The 21210-nt window shown below is 40.4% G+C and overlaps 2 protein-coding genes across 2 annotated transcripts; one reads left to right on the forward strand and one right to left on the reverse strand.

Moving 5' to 3' along the window:
- Nucleotides 1-170: 170 nt before the first annotated feature.
- gcc2 (GRIP and coiled-coil domain containing 2) lies at nt 171-20937 on the reverse strand. The gene is made up of 24 exons (XM_023951142.1): nt 20535-20937; nt 20115-20177; nt 19722-19806; nt 19557-19639; nt 19352-19456; nt 18729-19233; nt 16753-18614; nt 16538-16598; nt 16346-16446; nt 15803-15901; nt 15014-15133; nt 14046-14210; nt 13834-13938; nt 11990-12152; nt 10819-10919; nt 10587-10664; nt 10340-10477; nt 9417-9538; nt 8999-9175; nt 8572-8780; nt 5967-6194; nt 5458-5597; nt 1628-1829; nt 171-1406 (listed from the first exon to the last, which is right to left on the reverse strand). The coding sequence occupies exons 1-24, from the start codon at nt 20538-20540 to the stop codon at nt 1333-1335; spliced, it is 4992 nt and encodes a 1663-aa protein (XP_023806910.1). The 5' UTR covers nt 20541-20937; the 3' UTR covers nt 171-1332.
- On the forward strand, nt 1844-3467 carry tmem223 (transmembrane protein 223). Its single transcript, XM_004081690.4, has one exon. The coding sequence runs from the start codon at nt 2625-2627 to the stop codon at nt 3378-3380; it is 756 nt and encodes a 251-aa protein (XP_004081738.1). The 5' UTR covers nt 1844-2624; the 3' UTR covers nt 3381-3467.
- Nucleotides 20938-21210: the final 273 nt, after the last annotated feature.

Below are 21210 nucleotides of genomic sequence, written 5' to 3' on the forward strand. Positions count from 1 at the left end.
CAGCACAAATGTCAACATATTTAATAGGAGCAAAAATATTTCTGTACTCTTTCAAACATGAAAAATAAAGTCATGATTATTTTTTACCCTTATATCAAAATGCTCAAATTTTTGTCTTTAAAAATCACATCTCAAGCTTTCTTCCCAATTCAAATAGCACTTATTCTCTATTGAATCTTGCATGAAATTTTATTGTAATGAACTCTTTCAAACTTACAGGACCCATCACAAAAGAAAAAACGTGGATTAAACGAAAAGAAGAACATACATTCATTTGTGATGAATGAATCCTACAAGACTGCCAGTGACACAACCTGTGGAGAGAATCTGACTACAGAATAGATTTAAATGCATGCTTATTTCTCCATTCACCTCAAATTCATATATATTGAGGAGTTTTATAATGAGGTCTGAGTTATATTCTTGGTAAAAGGCACCTAAAAATGTACAGATGCAATCGTGAGCACCATCCTCCATTTACTGATATTTTAGAGAGAACAAATAACAACCCGAACCAAACACTGATGCATGTTATGGATGAAAACTCGCCCTTTGGAGGTTTTCTTTAACATTACCCCCCCCCCCCCCCCCCCCCGCTTAAGAAAAGATAAAATATGACGTATTTGAAACTCATTGGAAAGATCCGCAGACACGATTGTGATATAGTTTAACACCAAACCATTTCATACTTCCTTAGGTAATTATTACCAAAAACCATGCGCCATTGAAAAATGTCTAACTTTATCTGGACCTTCCAGGCAAAAGCTGTTAAAGATTAAAGAGACGCTTTTCTGAAACAAACCATGATCACATGTGATGTGAGGAATGGGGAGAGAAAAAAAAACAGCTTCCCGTAAAACATAGACACAAAGTGCCAACAGTGAATGAATCTGGACAAAAGGTTCATTATCAGGCATGTGACAAGTTCAAGTAATAGTTTTCATAAATGTCCCAGAATAATCTCATCATTTACCCATTAAATGTGGATTAGAAAAACAGTAACAGATTCAGATTTGTTATGCGCTCTAAAATGCCCTAAATTGAAAAGAAGATTTTACAATGAGATGTGGCATCATAAATAAACATAAATACAACACACCTACACCTTGGACCTATAAATGCTAACTAAGATTAAGTTAAAGTATTTTGGTCTTCATAATCTCCACCAGGCTGTTTTTTCAGCAGATACATTCATTGGTCCCAGTACTGTTATAGAGTGACCACATCCACCATGGAGTCAATGTTTCACAACTCAATCTCACAGAAAATGGCTCAGTAAAGTCACTGCAATGTGCCTTCAGTCCTTAAGGTCAGTTTGGTTAGCCTCCAGTTTTATCGGATCCCAGACCAGCTGTGGAGGTACGAAGACCACCCTGAACCCCGAGAACCACTTCCTTCCTCCTCACCTGCAGACAGGGAAGGCAAAAACACCTGATTAAAAAACTGACACAACTACAATGATACTTCTGAAGGATATGAAGAGCAACTTTGGAAACTAATGAGTTAAAAACATTAAAATGTAACAGAAAAGCTAAAACAACATATCTGGTAAAAAGAGTGGACACCAGAAAGCCTTGTTCAATAGCTCATTTGTGCAAAGTGAACTGACTGTTCGCCATTTACATACCCTGTGCAATGGCAGCCAGTTTGCTCTTCTCCTCTGGACTAAGCTGCAGCATGGTGTGAATGACGGGCAGCAGGGCCTGCCTCTCACTGCCTGAACGCAGAAAGATGAACTGCAGCAAGACGTTCTTCAGATACTCAAGGTTGGCAACACTTTTCTCCCTCTCCTGGTTCCTCTCAAGACGTCGCATTTCACTCTTCAACAGCTGGTAGGTAGAAAAAAAAATCATAAAACGAATAAATGAATTAATAAAGATAGAAAGAAGCTATCTAAATGGCTACAACTCTTGTTCTGTTAGTTTCAAAGGCTCATTGTGTCTATACAGTAGTAAATATGGAAATCTGTATGTCTGTTACAATAAAAAACACATTAAAGGCCAAAATGGAGGGAAATTTTACATTTTTTTTCATTGTTTTTAAGGATATTTTCCTGCCGGTTCTCAGTCAGCTGATGTCATTTCTCCATGCAGGGGCACAAACTTCGGTTATAGAGATTCAGGAACCAGGGGGAAAAGTTACAGCTCAGCCCCCTGAATGCAAAAGTCTCAGAAAAGGGTTTTGAGCCGAGTTTTTGTAATGAACTGGAGGAGTCACGTCACTGAAAAAAAAACAGCGAATAAGCGGGGGAACACTGTAAATTGTGAATATAAATCTAGTTATAGACCTGGATGCACAAGTATAAATAAAAAATAGTTTTTAATAATTAAGAAAAAAGTTTTTTTGTTTTGCACAAAACATGCCGGTATTGCCGTTTCATAAATTTAAAATAATTACATTTTTTGTTTCAATTATGCAGCAATTCCCATAGCATATCGCGAGATCTAGCAAACCCCGTTTGACCCTTTACGTCATTTGACCCAAGATGGCCGCACTCTTCAGGCTTTCACTTATTTTTACGGAGATTAAAAACTTAAATTAAAACGTCCGTGAAAGTAGTTTTTGAAACTTGCGACAGTAAAAGTTGTCGTTTAGTTGTTTCGAAGCGGTATTTTGCTCTTGTTATGGGGCTAGAACGGTTTTTGTGCGGAGTCCTCAAATTTAACTCAAGCCCGTTTTCACTGTGTCGAAATGCGTGGATGTCAGCTTCGACCACCAGCGGGTCCTCTCCGCTCAGTATTTCTGGATTACACAGCGGAAAACTTTTCAACACAGGCCGACAACTGCAAGCTCGTCGAAGCCTTTCCACCTCCGCCCAACCTTCCAAAGATGTCACCTTGTTCGAACACGACAGAACCCACTTCTTCCGGCTTCTCTCTGTCTTCTGTGGTGGACAATTTGTCTTCTGGACATATCTGGCTCAGTTCGCTTACACCGGGCTAAGAGACACGGGTGCAGAAAAAGCGAAACAAAGCACCAAACCGCCCACCACCACGGGTCTAGCTGGGATGTGGAGTTTTGAAATGAATTTGGGTTCAAACGCCTGGAGGTACGGCTTCACGCTGGGATGCCTGGCGATAGGAGGAGGGATTGTCGGCCTCGGCGCTGTGTTTTGCCGGCGCTCTGTCTTTAAGGTGATTCTACACGAAGGCGGGAAGATGGTGACGGTTGGGACGCAGTCGCCTTTGGGTCCAGGCCGCGGCAGGAGGATTACAGTGCCTCTGTCCCAGGTGGCCTGCCACGCCCACAGACAGGAGTCCACGTCATTCATTCCCCTGAGAGTCAAGGGACACAAATTCTACTTTCTTTTGGACAAAGACGGGGCAATAAAGAACGCCAGGCTGTTTGACATCACTGTGGGTGCATACAGGCCAATTTAAAGACCCACTCCAACTTGAAAATTACGTTTTTGATTTTTTTTTTCCATGTGGCATTTTTCTGAAGATGAATGACATGTATAAAGACAATTAAGCTTAATATTGCATTTCTGAGTATTTCTTTATTTAAATAGTTGTGAACCAGGAGCTTTAGTCCATTCTGATGCATCCACTTATAGCCAACTAGATCGACGAACGTCTTTGTTTTCCTCGTTTGAGCTGTACAGCTGGATAGCTCCAATACTACTTGACAAAGATAATGTTAGGTGGGGGTGTTAGGGGCTGTAAGCTAGCAGGAGAGATTGTAAACAGCTTTCAGTTATTGGTGACGGGAAGGGGGGCGGTGGGGTTGCTTTGCACCAACAGTCAGAGATGAATTTCTAATGAAATAACTGCAACTCTGCAGAAATTATGTCCTAAAAACAGCATAGGTCTTTTGATTTTTGGCAGAAAACAGCATGATCAAAGATAAGACCACTGGGAACGCTTTTAAAGTAGCTCAGATGATCAGAGTGGATCCTTAATAGACTGGAGGGTGCCAGACAAATCTGCATTTTTGAGTCATTGTGTTCAGTTTTTTTTCAACTTGTTCTGTCCAACAGCTGGGCAAACAGATGAGAGCTGAATGCTTCTTGTGTTAAAGATATTTTACTTTAACAACAGGGGTTATGAATCTTCTGACAAACCAGAGGTATGTCTGAATGAACCCCTTTTGTAATCAAGGCCAAATTTTATTCATTTTAATTGTATTTGAAAATCTTTTGTGTTGGACCAGACGGAAAAGGAAAGGAGGGAAGAAGAGAGAGGGATATCAGAGAGGGGGGGATAGGAAGGTGATTATATGGGGGGGGGGTAAAACCATGAAGCAGCATAAGACAAGTTTCTGGATGTTTATCAATATGGTCAGGTTCAGATGCAATACAAATCTAGAAGGGGCGGGCCTGTCCCCACACACACGCTCAAATGTTATAAACGCACCTGTTGGCTGCAAAAATGTCCACATGTTAACATGTACACAATACAAATACTGTTCACACACGCACACTTATGCATTCAAACCAACTAGTGTGAAATATTTCATTCAATCACGCAAACTATTAGTGCAAAGGTGAGCTAACACCTGTGCTCAAGTGAGCGTTTATGTTCTTCTAAAATGAATGGTGGAATGTGAAAAGAAGGAGGGAGGGTGCCCAGCCATCCCCACACCAGGACCCCCGCCGCGGCAGCCAGAACCCCCCAAAGCCCGCACGGCAGCAGATAGAGAACAACAGCCTCCCGGGCGATCACATCTGCCACCCAGGCCAGGGCCAGCAGGACCGCCGTGGGGCCCCCAAGCCAGAGAGCAGGGAGGCATGGGGGGGCAGAGAGCGCAGCCCCGGCCCAACCAGGAGTGCAGCCCCCCCACCGGGAGGGCTCAACCCCGGGCCCCACCCGAGAGGAGTGCCCACAGCCCCAGACGAGCACGTCATCACCACCCAGGAATTCTGGGCATCCCCCCGCCCCAACCCACGGTACGAGCCAGGACCCCCCAAGGGAGACACGCTCCGCGCTCCAGGCAGCCACCCACCTGGCAGCCACCCACCCGGCCCACGGTTGGTCGAGGAAGGAGCAAGGCAGGGGCCAGCCGTCCCCGCCCAGGAGGAGGGCACCCAGGAGAAAAGGGGGCCCACAAGACATGTTGTTAACATGGCCCGACCAGGCTCAGCCACAGTTGGAAATTTGGCGAGGCCCAGCGCTCAGGGACAATGAACAGAACCCACACCACAGGAACACGGACACCCCCGGCTCAGGTGTAATGTGATCCCCGGCTTCTGGCCTTGCCAGAAAGCTCAGGGATCCCTCTCCCTACGTGGAGAGAGGACTGCCGGGCCCAGTTTAATATTATGATAAAGAACCATATTGTTAATATTATGATAAAGAACCATATTGTTTTCAGATTTCTGTTTTTAAGATATTAGATATGTTTTTAAGTCAGATTTAGAAACTAACTAGAAAACTATACCCAAATGGTAAGATCTGAATGAACAGAAATGCTAATGTCTGCTGTAAACAGTAAGAGAGTTTTTATATTCATACATACAGTGATTTGCTCCATGAGGATAGCATTGGTGGCCTCAGTTTCATGTAGCAGGCTGTTCATGTGCTCCATGCTGCGTGTGGCGGTGTTCAGCTTTTCAGTTACCTCCTCTATGGTTGGCTCCACCGTCCATACAAATGGTTCTAAATGGTACAATCAAAGCAACATCCATTTTAAATTACCTTGCTTGCTTTATCTATGCTTTATTATTTATCCTCCTGACAAGTAGCAATGCATATTTGTCCACTGTAAAGGACATTTTTAAACCTGAATATCTCCCAACACCTGAATACTACTGAATAAACAGTATTTACAAAAGGACATTTTGGGACATATATCAGATGTGAAGGGGTGGGGCTCTGGGAATTGTAGTTACTTGTGGATCAAGCTACAACTCCCAAAGTGTCAGCATATTAATTAGATTTGACTTTTTAAAAAAATACGTTATGCAGTTTTAAAAATCAAAAAACAACTTGAACCTTCATTTCTCTTATGTTTGCTTTCAATCACACCTTGTTTAGGATCAGGTGATGTAAGTAGTTGCTCCAGAGAGGGCAGCGAGGTTTGTGCTGGGGAGGATTTCTCGGTCTCTGTGGTCTCCATGCCCTCCCCTTCCTCCCTGGCCATCGACTGAAGGTCACTGATGGCCACCATTCCCATTCCGGCTTGGATTTGGTCTCCATTTCTGCGCTGAAGGTCTGTCCCCAAAGTCTTGCGACTGTGTTGGACCAACAACGAACCTAACGAGCAAATACTTATGTTATTGCAGCAGACACAAAAAACCCGAAAAACAATTGAGCTTCAACATAAGAAACAAAAAAACAAAAAGTTTTAAATTGTTTATTTCAATTTTAAAGCAGTTTAAAAACATTACTTAAATTGTTAAAAAACAAAAGTTTAGTGAAGAAGTAACAAGCTCCAAAACTGCAGCATCAGCTTTTCTTAGTTTTGGAGGGCAAAAACTAAATTACACTTAAAAAAAACAGATACAACACTTTTAAAAGCCTCCTTTTGTTAAAGTTTATATGGTGTGCACAATCCTAAACCTCAAACACCAAGAGGTAAAAAGACAGTTTTCTACATCACTGGAGTGAGGACACAAGTGACAAGACAATTGAGAGGGACGGATAAAACACTTGAGAGTGAGTGGACAGCAGATGATTGTGATTCATGGCTGGGGTCAAAAGAGGCCAAACCTGAACAATCACACCTCCCTACTTCCAGTCTGGCTTCTTCCATCATCTCAGTGAGAGGAACAAGTTCCGTGTCTCACACTCACCATCCTTCTGACATATTTAAATGCTTTCTTAGATAAATATTATCAATAGTATTAGGGACTGAAAGTGACTTTCACTTTGATAAATGTAGTTGCAAGCAAATGTAAAATAGATCAATGTCTTCTGTAATGAGGAATGATCCTATATTCTGCTATCTTCTGCACTACAGAAGATTAAGGAACCATTCATGTCTTCCTTGAGGTTTAGGGAATATAAATACTTCTTATTCTTGCTGTCACTTCAAATGTGTGATTTATTCTTCGGACTTAGATCTCCACCCCAACAGAACTCAAAGTCAGCCCCATGACATTTAACAGTACCTATCTGTACCAGTAGAGGGCCTCATTGAGACAGCCACAGAGCTAAAAGAGATTTGCATTAAGATTAAATATTTACTCAAATTAAATTTGAAGGAAGTCAATGAGTAAGACAAACAGTCATCCAAGTACTCCCTCTTTTAAAAGTAACCATGTACATTTCAAAAAATTTAATAAAACCTTTGTTGTTCTGGCTAGACCTGCCATAGAAGTTGTGCATGAAAAATGAAGATCATGATTACTGCACCTGAGGAAACCAAAAAGCACCCAGGTGCTGTTAATAAGATGCATGTGATTAATTAATCAGCAACAGGTGTGCAGACCTCAAGAAAAAGAAGTTTTGGCAGCTTGATGGTCTGGAACTTTCAGCTGTGAGTTATTGTCAGACAAAATCTCAGAGAAGATAGTGAGGTTGTGAAGAACTATGACGAGAGTAAATATAGAGTCCAGACTTCGTCCTTTCACAATGAAAAAAAGATGATTAAAAAGAGGGAAATGATCAAGATAATAAGGTCTCTTCTAAAGAAGAACTGTGCTGGTACATCAGACTACACAGGGATGAGTGCTGGTAAATGTTAGGCATAATAAAGCTTCAGTTTCTTTAATAAAACAAAGAAAACATGGGTTTTTAAAACCCAATAGAGCTGTCAAATGATGTTTAAATGTAAAAATATCATAAAGGACACCTTTTTTTTTAAACAACAATTGCACTAATTTGTTTTTTTTTCCTCCCATAAAAGAAAAGTTAAAACTGAAAAGACTTTAGAATAATTTAAAATCCGACTCTAATCTTCTTTTGATCCATCTTAAAGGCGTTCTCAGTGTTCTTTTAATTATGAGTTTTCCCTTTTAGCTGAAATCAAATGTCACAAATAGAATCTGTTTTTTATCTGCTCCTGACTCACAAGAACATGTTAAAAACTCAATTTTCGTCGCAGAAAATGACATCTGATTCACAACTGGTTCAGCCCTTTTATCAATAATCCACATAGCTGTACTTTTTTTCTCTAGCAGAAACTAAATTGAAACAGCAGTAAAATGGCTCAAATGTTTTGTAATAAAATATAAATATTGGCTCTCTTTATTGGGCTGATCATGGCATATGTGTGTGTGAGACACTAATTATGAGTCTCTCCAGATGCCACAGTGAGCTCTGCGCCACACTTTGAGGCGAGAACAGGGCTGAGGAATCTTGCTAACAGCTGGCCAAACTGAAGTGGCAACACACACACACACAGACACACACTTGCCTTTCCTAGTCATTACTGAGCAATATTTGCTGTTTGACTCCAGAGGGCAGCTGTGTGGGAGGTGATGAATGGGCTCTAGGTGTTAATAAGCACACTGATACACCCCCTACAAGCCTATTCTCTCTCAGTCTACAATGATTTCTTTCAGTAAACAGAAAAAAACCTAGAAAATGGAAATGATTAAAACACTTGCCTTACCTTTGTCTGAGCAAACATAATGAATGCAAAAGACAATTTTGCTAAAATTAAGTTTCAGTTCTCAAGTAAGCTTACTGTTCTGGCTCTGCAGGGTGAAGAGTTGCTCCTCAACGCGCGTCAGCTGTCTCTGCAGGGTCTCCACAGTGGCCCGGTGGTCGTCCTGCAGCTTCCTCAGCTGGTCTCTGTAGGTCTGCCGCTGGGTCTCAACCTGGGACGAGAGGTCAGCCTGAGCCTGGGACAAGTCTGACCGCAGGGCCACATTCTCTGACTGCAGCGACAAAAGCCTGGATGTACAGACAGGAAGAGAAGAGGAGTTTAGAGACTGCTCATTCGGCTGAGTCAGACATGTGACAGCAGAACGGGAGGGAAAAAAAAGTGTATTTGCCAGGTTAAATCAGGTGTTGCCGGCATATTTCAGATGAAAACAAAGAAACGCTACAGAAATTCCATTCAAAAACATATCACTTAAAACAAAGACATTTGGAGGAGCAGGTGAGTTCACCTTTCACGGAGTTCAGCTTCCTTGCTGACATTTTCCTGGAGGATTTTGTTGTGCCTCTCCAGGAGAGTGTCATGCTCAATGTGGAGCTGCTGCAGCTCAGCCGTGCTGCTCTGGAGGCTCTGCTGGCTCTCCGACAGTCTGACCCTCAGCTGCTCTATCTGAGAGGACAACTGCTCTCTGAAAGAGACACCAAACGTCCAAATAATCACAATGAGGATGACACATACAGTTTTTTTTTCTGTTATAGCTTAGCATTTTGCATTACTGTAAAGTTGTTGTAATGCCATAAAAGTACTTTTAGCATTTTTTTTGTATCTGTACAATTGTTGGAAAGTGGCCTGACTTTTCGAAGTCTGCACGTGCATTGAAGGATTTGTTTGTTTTGGTATTTTGTGTCTGAGGCTATGGTCAGTCTCACCTCTCCAGTTTAAAAGCATCTCCTTCACTCTGAGCGCTGGCTTTGTTTTTCTGCTGCTTGAGAACGTTGTGGACTCGCACTTTATAACTCTCAAACTCAGTTGTTGTTGCCAAAAGCTCAGCCTGGACACACAACCACACACACAAACACAAGCAATAAATGACCCCGAACCCTGAGGGATTCCAAGGAGACACATTTGTTGGAATTTTAGAAACATTCTTGGGTAAAGATTTCTCCAGAATTGTCCCTCACAATCGGTTCCTCTTTTATACCTGAACATCTTTGGCTTGTTAGATCATTCATTACTGATCTAAGATTCAAAAAGCATCATAAATGTACATAAATCCAAAGATGAGTGTTGTGCACTGAATACTTTTGAGATGTGAACCTTTTCTCGTCCCTCTTAAAAGTCACTGCTCACCATCCTGACCTCTTTTGTTTGGTGTTAATCCTTGGGAAACTCTTACTACTAAAAAAGAAATGTATATTTTTTGAATGGTTTTAATGTTTTTAATCTTTCAAACAGGCAATTATAAATAAAGATGGTTTATTTCAATTGTGATCCTTTTATTTTTAAAAAAAAAAACGTTTTGTTTAAAAAACCCTACTTGTTCCAGCTCCTAGCGTAGCTAATAGCTGCTGTCGACTTAGAAGCTTAAAAATGACATAGGTAGTTCTAGAACGCTGATGAATTGATAAAGATTTGAGAATAAATCAAGAATAATTGAGAGATTAATAATAAAAAGAGTCATTAGTCACAGCCTCATTTATCAATGCTCTCTAATGAGCAGAGTCGGTGCAGCCCTCTAGTGACAAGTATCTCCAACAAATAACTGCTGTTGGAGGAAACCTTACGTTCATCAGTAGAGCTGTTATACTGTACTTCATGTGTAGTTGAAAAGCAGATAAGTGAGCGTGTGGACCTTGGCAGCGTCTCTGTCCTGCTGCAGACTGTGTATGCGTTGCTGTAAGGAGTTGCTGGTTCTTTGCTGCTGCTCCAGCGCTGACCTCAGCTGCTCCTGCAGATGATGGCGCTCAGCTGTCAGCTCACAAATCTCAATCTGGAAAAAAAAAAAACATCTATATTTTCATTCATGTTTTGAAACTAAATTCTCATTTATCCATTTATTTATTGTAAAGACAGAAAGGAGAGTGAGATGATTCTGAAACCTTGGAGCTCTCAAACTGCTGCTGGTTTGCCTCCAGTTCTCCTTTCAGAGACGCCTGCTGCATCATGAGGGAGCTCTCCTGCACATGTGAGCATACAGAAATGCAAACATAAAAAAAAAAAACACACTCTAAACTAAAGCCACCAAAACACTAGTGACATCACAGAAACAGCCGACAGTGTTAAAAATGGAGTCTAGCACAGAAAAAAGGTCATCCTTCCAGACAAACAAACCTGTTTCTTGGCGTCAGCCAAGTCCTTCTTAGTTTTTACCAGCAGCTGTTTCATCTTAGAGCACTTCTCCTCTTCATGGTCCACCTGGGACTTCAGAGTCTCTGGAGACACATATGTATAAATGGGCATAAGCGCAAGTACAGTCATGACAAACACAAGATACATTTGCACTGCTTGGAATGACTTTAATGCATAGAAACCACGTTTGGAAAATGCTGATATTTGAATTTCCCTCGTCAGTCTCTCCGTGACACACTTCAAAGCAAACTGCAGTCAATTCCTTTTCCTGTTCATATCCTCTGATCTTTCCTGAACTGGCACCATGACCACAAAATAGACACAATCACACTGCAACATCTTTTTAAGCTATTCCTTCTGTGTATTGCTTAATTCAAGCTTAAACAGTCAGTGGCTTCAAGTTTGTCTGTGAAGTAACTTGGCATCCAAACAGTTTTGTGATTAAGTCTAAATCCTCCCCTTCCACCACCGTGCTATTCAGATCTCAGTCCTAAGACTTTTAAAAAAAATCTGTTTTGCTTAACAAATACTAAATACTAAGAACAATGATCTCTATTCTGTTCTTGTTTTGTCCAAAGACAATCTGTTGATTTGAATGTTAATTTGTACATGTGTGTTCCGTTTTCACTGAGAATAGGATTGACAACAGTGTTTAGTTGTGTTATGTTCTTTGTAGAGAGAACAGGTTTTCTGACAATAATGCTTAATTACATGTGGATCCTCTCATTATCGACACTTATTAATTATCAATATGCTAATTTGCCTTTTTTCAATTTTCTGTCTTCAAATGAACAATTATCTGATTGCTGCAAAATCAGTTTATGGAAAACAATCATTTTTGATGAAATGTTTTGCCATTTTAATGTTTTCATTTCCTAGAATAGTAATTAAAGATGCAAATTCAACACAACCTAAATAATTTGGTGATAACTTTCTGGAATCCAAACTGAGTAATTGTTAACAAATTTTAAATTTAACTAAAGTGCTGATATTTGAAAAAAGTGGAATCCTGTAGTGATCCAAAAACAAATGTATTAAAGCTGGCACATCAGAACACAGACATATAAACATTGTGTAGAGCTACTATTTTTGGTGAAAAATGAAAACAAATGAGACTTCAATGAAACAGAAACGTTTCAAAAGTGATCCCTACCTATTTCTTTCTTGAACGCCTCCTGCTTCTGGGAGAGAGTGTTTATCTGGGCTTTTAAGTCCTTAATCTGCTCGTCTTTGTCTGCATTTTTGCCATTGAGTTCCTTCACCAAACGCTCATAATCAGCCATCTCCATGTCCATCAGGGAGTTCTGCTGGGCCTCCTGGAAGAACATTCAACATCAAGTCCAAAAACCCAACAGAAACTCCAGTCGCAAAGAAACAGAAATGCCCTCAACTTCACATTTCATTCACCTTTGTCAAAGGATTTTAACATCTTCCAGTAATACAAATCCTTAAAACGATTTATAAATTTGGCCTTTATGTTTGCTGTACGTGGTCTATGTGTTTCTGTGGATGTTCCAGAGCTTTTTTCTATTCTCTGTCTTCAATAAATGACTCCTGTTGCTCATCAAAGGAATGGAAACAAAGCTGCTGCATCAAACACACATGCACTTACTAAAACATCCAAAATAGAGAGGATGTGGATATCTTTCTGGATTCTAATAAAAGCACTGTTGTCCTGTGTGGAATAAGGAACGGTGGCTCTTAGTAACAAATCACATCAATAAATCTCTCAACACAAAAACATATTAAAGATCATAATGTCATTAAAAATATAACAATAAAAAAACACCACATTTTAGAAATCAAAACAAAATTCTAAAAACCAAAATGTAAAAAAAATAAAATAAAATCGGAGAGCAAAAGAAACAGTCAGAAATAAAAGAAAATGTTAAAAAATAAAACAGAATAAGAAACTGGAAAAGGTAGGAACTATGTTACATCACTGATTTGATGATGACACTTGAGTTTTTAAGAAGAGGGGCGGTTTGGGCAGAAAGATTGTCTGCCCAAACTGTGGTTGATTGAGCGATCACTAACTTTTGCTGTGGTTGTAGATTAGGGTTAGCTGCTCTTTGTTTAAGTCACCAGTAACATTCATATTTGTGGTTTCAGGCGCTTCGTACCAAATAACTTCCGGTTGAAGTTAAAGCTGAAACCATCCAATCAGTGATGTCCCTTAGCACCTACATGTTCAAAGTTTTTATTTTGTTTCTTTTTATTTATGAAAATTCCTTTTGTTTACCAAAATGTTTTTATTTTGTTTCCTTTTTTGGTTGTGTTTTGTTTTTTGGGATTTATGCTTGATTTCTAAAATGCAATGTAGTTTTTTTACAATTTGTTTTGCTTTTATTGTTTACTTGTCATTGAGATTTTTAATATGTTTTTGCCTTCAGCTATGTCTCGATGTGATTTGAACTTCAGGGCCACCGTAATAAAGAGCTTTAAAAACAGGCCTGAAAAGAGTCAGAGAGCAGACAGACTGTTTTCTCAGGCATTACAGAATTGAAGGCAAAAAAAAACATTCTTGTTAAACAGGTGCATTTACAGACACTTTTTTATTTTTTTAAACCTAAAAAAATAAAAATTAGCAAATAACTAAAATGATTTTCATTACTCAATGCAAAAATTACAGTAACGCCTAGATTTTTCGTGTTTGCTTTTCTTTTTTCTTTTTGAAACAAACAAAAAATACTCTCAAATATATACTATTGCTTATCTATAAACAATGAAATCAGCCTCAGATTCCTTTGCTAGCATAAGAAAAATGGACACAAAATAATGTCCAGCCTGCAGGCAGCTTCCATGTATACTGCTGTACTATGTAGGTCTCCATTAACGTGAAAGCAGCAGAGACTCCTTCACTGTGGGCTACAATTGCTCTATCTCTGTCAGTGGGGTCCTACTCCAGCTCCAGGCCAGCCATCACCGGCTCAGCCGCTTGACCGGGCAGGACCTGTGGCACACACTCCAGCCTGAGAGGCTTTTGTGCGCGCATACCTTGCGCAGTTGCTCCAGCTCCTGGGCAGTCTGCTGAGACTGCTCCTGTTGCTTGCGGAGCTTTGCTGTCAGTTCTTCCACCTCCTTTGTGGCAGCTGCCAAGTCCTGGAGAAATGAGGAAATTCCTCTTGATGAAGCCGCATTGGATTTTACAAAGGCTCCCCTAAAAACATGCTGTGTAATTCTGCCAAAAATGTTAAGCAAACCTCTACCTTAAGCTTTTGCTCTTTCATTGCTCTCTCAGCCAACAGATCTCTGTCCAGACTTGCTATCTGTTTCTGCAGCTCCTGGTTTTTGGTCTCCAGCTGCCTCACTGTGCTCCTCGCCGTCTCCAAACCGGCATTCAAGTCCTCCTTTTCACTGCTTAGTGCTTCCCTCTACAACAGTGAAGATACGACTCATCACTGTCCCATGAACTAATCAAGATTTTGTTGTGAATTGAAGCAAACATTCAGTAGGTGATCTAATGAATGTATTGTATTTAAATCTCAAACTGAATGAAAAAAAAGAAAAAGGCTCTGTCTCCCTTTTGTCCAAGGTTTTCTCCATAGACTTTAAACATCTGAAACCTGCACGAACAGACGTGACACCGCTCAAAGCCATCCAAGTGGATCTGACAGCAGAGAGGCTCTGAGGGTTTTCTCTGAAAGCAACACTGAGCAGCCAGCTTCATCTCCAATCGGCTGCCAGCCAAACTCTGAAAATCATGATCGGTAAACAGAGACTCCGAGTTTCCTAAGCAGCATCAGTTTGCATCCCTCCGCACCCCCCAGAGAACCTTGAGTGCATATGAGAATAAAGCTTTGTCTCAGAGAATGGTGTTGCACCACCACGCAGCAGATGGGAGCTATAGCCCGCTACATTTACCCGCCTGCTCTCTCATTGGAAAGAGACAGTTATGGGCTTAGGGGGAAAGGAGTATATATAAAAACAATTTCTCCCTTGCTCACCCAGTCACATCTGATGGGCTATTTGTGAGCGCCGGGCTGTCAGACATATCTCGGAAAAATGTTGCCGGCTAAAATGACCCCCTGTAAATCATTTGGAAAGCCAGCAACAGCATAAATATCGCTGAGACCTATCAAAGCCTCTGCGCATAGATTTACTGGAGGCTTGGAGCATCGTATGTATTGGTTAGTAGCAACGTGTGTGCGTGTGATTGAGTGCGCATCCCAGTTACCTGTGTGACAGCACTGCTGAGTTGTTTGGTCAGCTCAGCAATCTGTCTCTCCGCTGCCTCCACCTTCTCCCTCTGCAGATCCAGTTGCTCCATTCGTTTGTCATAATCTATTTGCAGATTCTAAGCAAAGACGCGGAGCCGCACGTCCCTTTATTATTCATTACAGGCGGAACAGTTCACTGAAGGTAAACACTGCATCTCAGTTTTTCAAGCTGCATCCATGTTCCAAGATGGGCCAAAAGTCATTAGACACAAGAGAATGGTTTCTGCTTTAATGGAGTCACAGCTGTAAAGCATGGAGCTGTTTATAGTCCACTGGGAGTAAATACTGCACACCAAGTCTGCTTAAATGGAGCGTGCTTTCACTTGTTGTAATTAATTTAATAAATTCGAACGGTTTAATTTTAAGTGAAGTTAAACTATGCTTTTAATTTGGAGACTCTAAAACAGAAAGACACCAGGATCCATCCATGACAGAAAGAGAATACAAGACGAGGATGAGTTGGAGGTACAGTGCTGGAGAGTCAGCTGGAAAACATGCAGTTACTTTTATCTATTTCACATTTCCAAATTCTTTTTTTTATTAATTAAAAATCCACAATATAAAGAATAAATCTAAATGTTTCTTTAGACAAATTGATTAGGATTTATTATTATTACTATTTACAAATTCCTAAATCAATATCACTTTTAGGGTTTAAAAAGAAAAACATCTTGTTCTGTATTTAGGCCTCTTTACTATCGTGGAATAGATCTAAAGCTGTTTGTCTTAGACTTCAGGTTTCTTACCTTGTAGCCTTCAGCACTGTGGATGATATCCTTCATTGAACTGTTTACTTTCTCCCTTTCTGCTTTCAGTGACTCCACTTCCTCTTTAAGACTCAAAACCTGCAACAAAAAGGAGTTTAGTTTGTGGAATCTACCCTTAAGTGATTATTCAAAGTTTGGTCTTTACAGACAAAAGAAAGAAACGACTGACATAAGGATGAAAGAAAACCAAAAAAACTAAAAAGATGCGAGTATATTCCCTTTGGGAAAAGATAAGAGCAATAAGGTAATATTATAAACATATCTACCAGGAAACAGGGAATTTCACTTTTTCTTAAAGTGTCTTTAATCTCAGAATTTTTAGGGTTTTATTTTTAAATACCAGTTCCTTAAAAAAATAAAATGTAATGTACTGGTAGTTTTTCATGGCTTCCACTATTTCTAAATTACTACTGATCCAAAACAAAGGCGTCTCTTTAATTCAAACTAAATTTTGTTACTGGTTCTTGAATCTTCAAAGCACTAAAAAATTAGCCTCATTATGGAGTGGATTTTTCACACTACCTCTTTCTTATGGATGTCCAACTCTTTCTTTGCTTTGAGAGCAACTGCCTTGATTTTATTCATCTTCTCACCCTTTTCCTTGATTTCTTTTTGTAGCAAAGCTGAGGGGAAAAAAAAGAATGGAAAAAGTCATGAATCTATACATGTAATCCCACATATAGCAGTGCAATAATACATCGAATATCAAAACACCTAGCCTGTCTGTCATCTCAGATGTATTTTCCTCAGAGGAAGCAGACTGGACAGCAGATTCCTTTAAAAGTTAGAGGGTAAATTGAAAAAAAAAAAAAAAAAAATTAAAAACCTTTGGACTTATTGATCTGATTATATAATATGTTGAAGAAAGGGGAAATCATGCTGTGGAAAAGCCTAATGCCACTCCAACATGAGAAAACAGCCACACCCACCTGAAGAGCAGCCACCTCCCCCCTCTGCTGAGATATGAGCGACTCCTTCTCTGTTAGCTGATCTCTGAGCTCTTTGCTCTCTTTCTCCAAGTTCTCCATCCTTTTCTCCATCTCCACCTTTGCTTCATTCAGCTGAGAGACCTGAGCCTGTAAGGTCTGGTTCTCATCAAAAACGGTTTCATTGAGCGATTTCATCTCCTGAAGGTCTCTCTGGAGCCCCTCCATGTCATGAACCACCTCCTCTAGGTTCCCTTTCAGCATGTCTCTCTCCTTCTCCAGGTCTCTAATGTGCGTCTGTAGATCCGTCTGCATCTCCTCAGCTTTACATTCATTCTGAGCTTCCTCTAGACTGCTCTTCAACAGGTTCCTCTCTTGCTCCAGCTCACCAACACGTGCTCGCAGCTCTTCGACTTCATCAGTGGAGTTTTGGAGTATTTGAGACTGCTTTTCCTCCAGCGCCTGCATGGATGCGTAGCTTCGTGCTGCATCTTCTGTCGCTAATTTCAACTTTTCTTCTAGCTCTTGTTTTACAGATGCTTCCTGCTTAAGCTGAACTTCCAGAGCTAACACCTTGGAGCCCAAAACGTCCTTCTCTTTTTGAGCATTGGAAAGTTCCACTAAAATGTCTTCCAACCTTTGATGGAGATTATCCTTCTCATCAGACATTTCTTTGATTGCTGCTTCTAACTTAAAGAACATCTCTTTATTCACCAGCTTTTCTTTCAGGCTTTCTTTTACTTTTTCTCGTTCTTCCTCTAGTTGTTTCACTTTCTCTTGGGTTTCTGCTTTCAAGCTTTTCAGCTCATTCTCTTTTTCCTCTCTGAGCATCAGAACCTCTTTAGCTTTTTCCTGCTCCAGCTTTTCCATTGCTTTTGTTTGCTCTTCGTTGAGGTTCCGCATTTCATCCTCTTTGAGATTTAGCAAGTTCTGTATTTTGTCTCGCTCCTCTTTCAGCGTGGCGACAGAATCCTTTAAATGTTGAATCATGTTCTCCTGCTCTTCCAGTTGGGAGCGGATCTGCTCATTCTGCTGGGTGAAGTCCTCCACCGATGGTTTGGATTTGCAGGCTAAAGGAGTTTGCTCCTCCTCAGATGACTGCATTTCTTGGTTTTCAAAGGGTGGACATTCCAGCTTCTGCCTAAGGTCTTGTACATCCTTCATCAGAGCATTTTTCTCCTCTATAACTTCATTCATTTTGCCCAAAACGTCATCTCTCTCTTGACTGAGCTTTTCAATGGTATCTCGAAGTTCTTGGACTGTACTAGCTCCCTGTTCTTTCATAGCTTGATATTGTAGAACAAAATCTTTAGTCTTCTCACTGAGCTCCGCTTCAGTGCTTTGAAGAATGTTCCTCATGTGTTGGCACTCAGTCAAAGCAGAGTCTCGCTCTCTGATCAAGGCCTCGCACTGGGTTCTTACTTCCAGGCTCAGATTTTGCTGCTCCTCAAGTTTCAGGGAGCTTTGGTCTTGTGCTAAGCTAACTGTCGACTCTTTCAATTCTTCATGTTGATAGTGAGCATCTAGAATCATTCTAGGTTCAGTGGATGGACTGTCCTTAATCAGCTGCAGCTCGTTGATCTTGAACTCCAGCTCTTCCCTTTCCGTTTGGAACTCTTCCTTAGCTCGTTCCAGCTCTGCTTCAAGCTCGCCTTTCAGGTTGCTGAGCAGCGTGAGCTCATCCTGTAACATGGTGTTCTGAGCTTGAAGATCCTCCAGAGCTGCTGCCAGCCTGCTGCTCTCAGAGTCCTCCCCATCGCCAGAGCAGTCTGCCTGGGTTTTCCTTGACAGTTCCAGCATTTGTGCTATTCCCGAACCACGGGGAGGTTCCTCATCCTCCTCCTGAACGTCCTGCAGGTAGCTGTCTGAAAACAACCAAGAAAAAGGATTGAATTCATGTTCATTGGACTAGGTTTTTTTCATTATTTACAAGTAAGTTGGAAAAGTTGATGAAACATGGAATTAGGGGGCTGCTGTACCTTTAAGAGCAAGCTGCTCCGTGAGCTCCTCGTTGAGCAACAAGAGACGCTCCCGCTCAAGCTCAAAGTCCTCCTCCAGAGTTCTCATTTCCTCTTCATGGTGCAGACTTTTCTGTGACAGCTCCTCCTTCAGGTTCTCCACCTCCTGCTGGGCCTCTGTAAAGCCCCTTTGGTAGTTCTCCTGAATCTTGGAAAGCTCTAGAGAATGTTTTTCTTGGATATCCTCCAGCTCAGCTTTGAGTCTTTCCAGCTGAACTTCTAAGTCCCGCCGTCTTTCTTCTGCCCTCTCTTTTTCAATGGCATAATCCGCCTGCCGCTGTTTTTCTCTTTCACTCTCCCTCTCCCTGTCTCTCTCTTCTCGCTCTATTAATAAATTTTGGAAATGAGACACCTCTTCCAGGTGTTTACGGTTGGCTTCCTGAATGCTGCTTTCCATGTTCTTGATCATCCTTTGAAGGTCTTCCATGACACGCTCATGCTCACTTTGAAGAGCCGCTAAATCCTCCTGCACAAAATTACAAACATGCGTATTTGGCATTGCAACTAATCACACTTACAAACAGACAGGTAATCCATTAGAATTTGATAAAACTGTCATTCTGTGTATCTGTAGTGAAGATAACCTTAGCTTGCTGTTTAGTCTTCTCCAGTTCTTTACGCAGGAGTGTAACATTTTGCTGAGTTTCGGCCTTCTCCAGTAATAAGGCATCCATCCTCTCAGTCAGCTCCTATATCGCACACCCATCCACACAATTAAGTGTGAAAGTAAAATTTTTTTGACAGAGGGGTATCAATAACAGACAATGCAGTCACTTTCTAGACACAAACCTGAAACAAAGCAGCGTCATCTGGATTGCCGTCACCGCTTTTAGATTGCTGTTGTTTGAGGGATTCCACTTCCTTTTCTAAATCTGCAAGGGCAAAGTCACATTCAAGAAAACGACTGCATTTATGACGGACAGATAAATAATAATGTACAACATTCATAGCTACCTGAACATTTGCTCTTCATCTTTTGCATGGCAGCTATTTGCTTTTTGGCATATTTGATGAGGTCATCTTTGGACAGCGTGTCCAGCTGTGAATGAACAATAAAATAAATAAATAAAAGAAATATCAATATCAAAGCAATAATTTTTACTTTTCAAGACCCAAGAAAATGTTTGAGCTAACCTTCTACACACATAGTCATATAGCCCCAGTTAAGCAGAATCAACTACTGTGGTACTAAAAACCCAAAATGTGATGTGCACACATGTGGACAGTCTCAATATAACGTCATCAACATGCACACAGTGAATATTAACAAAGCTAACACATAAACAGAGAATTATAAGTAAGTTTCAGTTGAGCAAAAACGGGAGTGTATTTGCTGAACATCCTTACCTTTGATTTTGATGCACCTGCTGATGATGGAGTCACAGCCTCAGCTGCAGTACCTCCAGGTTCCTTTAAATGCATGACGAAAAACCATTCAATGTGTTGACATTTTGGAAAAAATCTCAAACAAAAGTTGTTTTTATTTGATAGTTTGGATTTTTAACCCCTTTTTGGGGGGGAGTGGGAAGAAATAAGTAAAGTTCGTCGAAAAACAGAAAAAATGCTCACCAAACCCTGAAGCTACTTACTATTTCCTCGAATATAAATACTACGTTTCATTAATGTGATAAAATACAACTCTGATCACTTTCAACGTGACCATTACTCGGTTTATATGACTTAAGAAGGACACGGAACTAACTTTGAGATTGCTAAACTGAGAAGAGCTGATTAGCTAACAGCTAACAGCTCGACATAAACATTTACCTCCATCCTGACAGTGGACTCTTTATCTCCGTCACCGTTTTCCGTCACACGCAGAGGTAACTAGTAGATGGCTAAAGAAAACCAAATAAACACCTAAAAATACTTCTAATACTCCAACTATATAAGTCAGAGGTACTTCCACTGTTATGATTCTGAAATAGCAGACTGGAGCAGCACTTTACTTCCGCAATCGTCAGCCAAGCAAGTGACGTCAGAATTATTCACATTTCGAGGTAGGAACCTCGAACCAATTCCCGATGTCTAAGACAGTTTATTTATATTGTGTATCCCCCTGCATTTTATAACACTATCCAACTCTGAAATTGTTGTTTTCCTATGTTATACTTTTCCCTGATTTCTCTATGATTATGAATATAAATAGGTTTATGTATACATACTGACAAGAATTTTCCTTTTCTTTTTGCTTCCTTTCAAATTGTAGTATTCTCTTTTGTATTCGCCAAAAAAAAAGGAACTTCGAAACATTTCATTCTTTGCTGAATTTCAACTTTATAATACAAATGTCGTTTTTTTGGTTTTCCTAATTTTGTTTGAAAAGGATCGTGACGTTTTATACTTTTGTGTATTTTTATTTATGGCAACATTTGATATTCACAAAAGTAAATTTGCTAACAAAAAGCCTGAACATTAACATACTCACTTAAAATCATATGGA

This window comes from Oryzias latipes, chromosome 21 (genome assembly GCF_002234675.1).
Source record: "Oryzias latipes chromosome 21, ASM223467v1".
In the NCBI taxonomy this organism is placed as follows: domain Eukaryota; kingdom Metazoa; phylum Chordata; class Actinopteri; order Beloniformes; family Adrianichthyidae; genus Oryzias; species Oryzias latipes.

Coding starts and splice junctions, on each gene's coding strand:
- tmem223 (XM_004081690.4), top strand. CDS start 2,625: ATGGGGCTAGAACGGTTTTTGTGCGGAGTCCTCAAATTTAACTCAAGC.
- gcc2 (XM_023951142.1), bottom strand. Junction 16,447..16,537: donor TGAGATGACAGACAGGCTAG/GTGTTTTGATAT, acceptor TTTTCCCCTCAG/CTTTGCTACAAAAAGAAATC. Junction 10,478..10,586: donor AGCAGTTTGAGAGCTCCAAG/GTTTCAGAATCA, acceptor TTTTTTTTCCAG/ATTGAGATTTGTGAGCTGAC.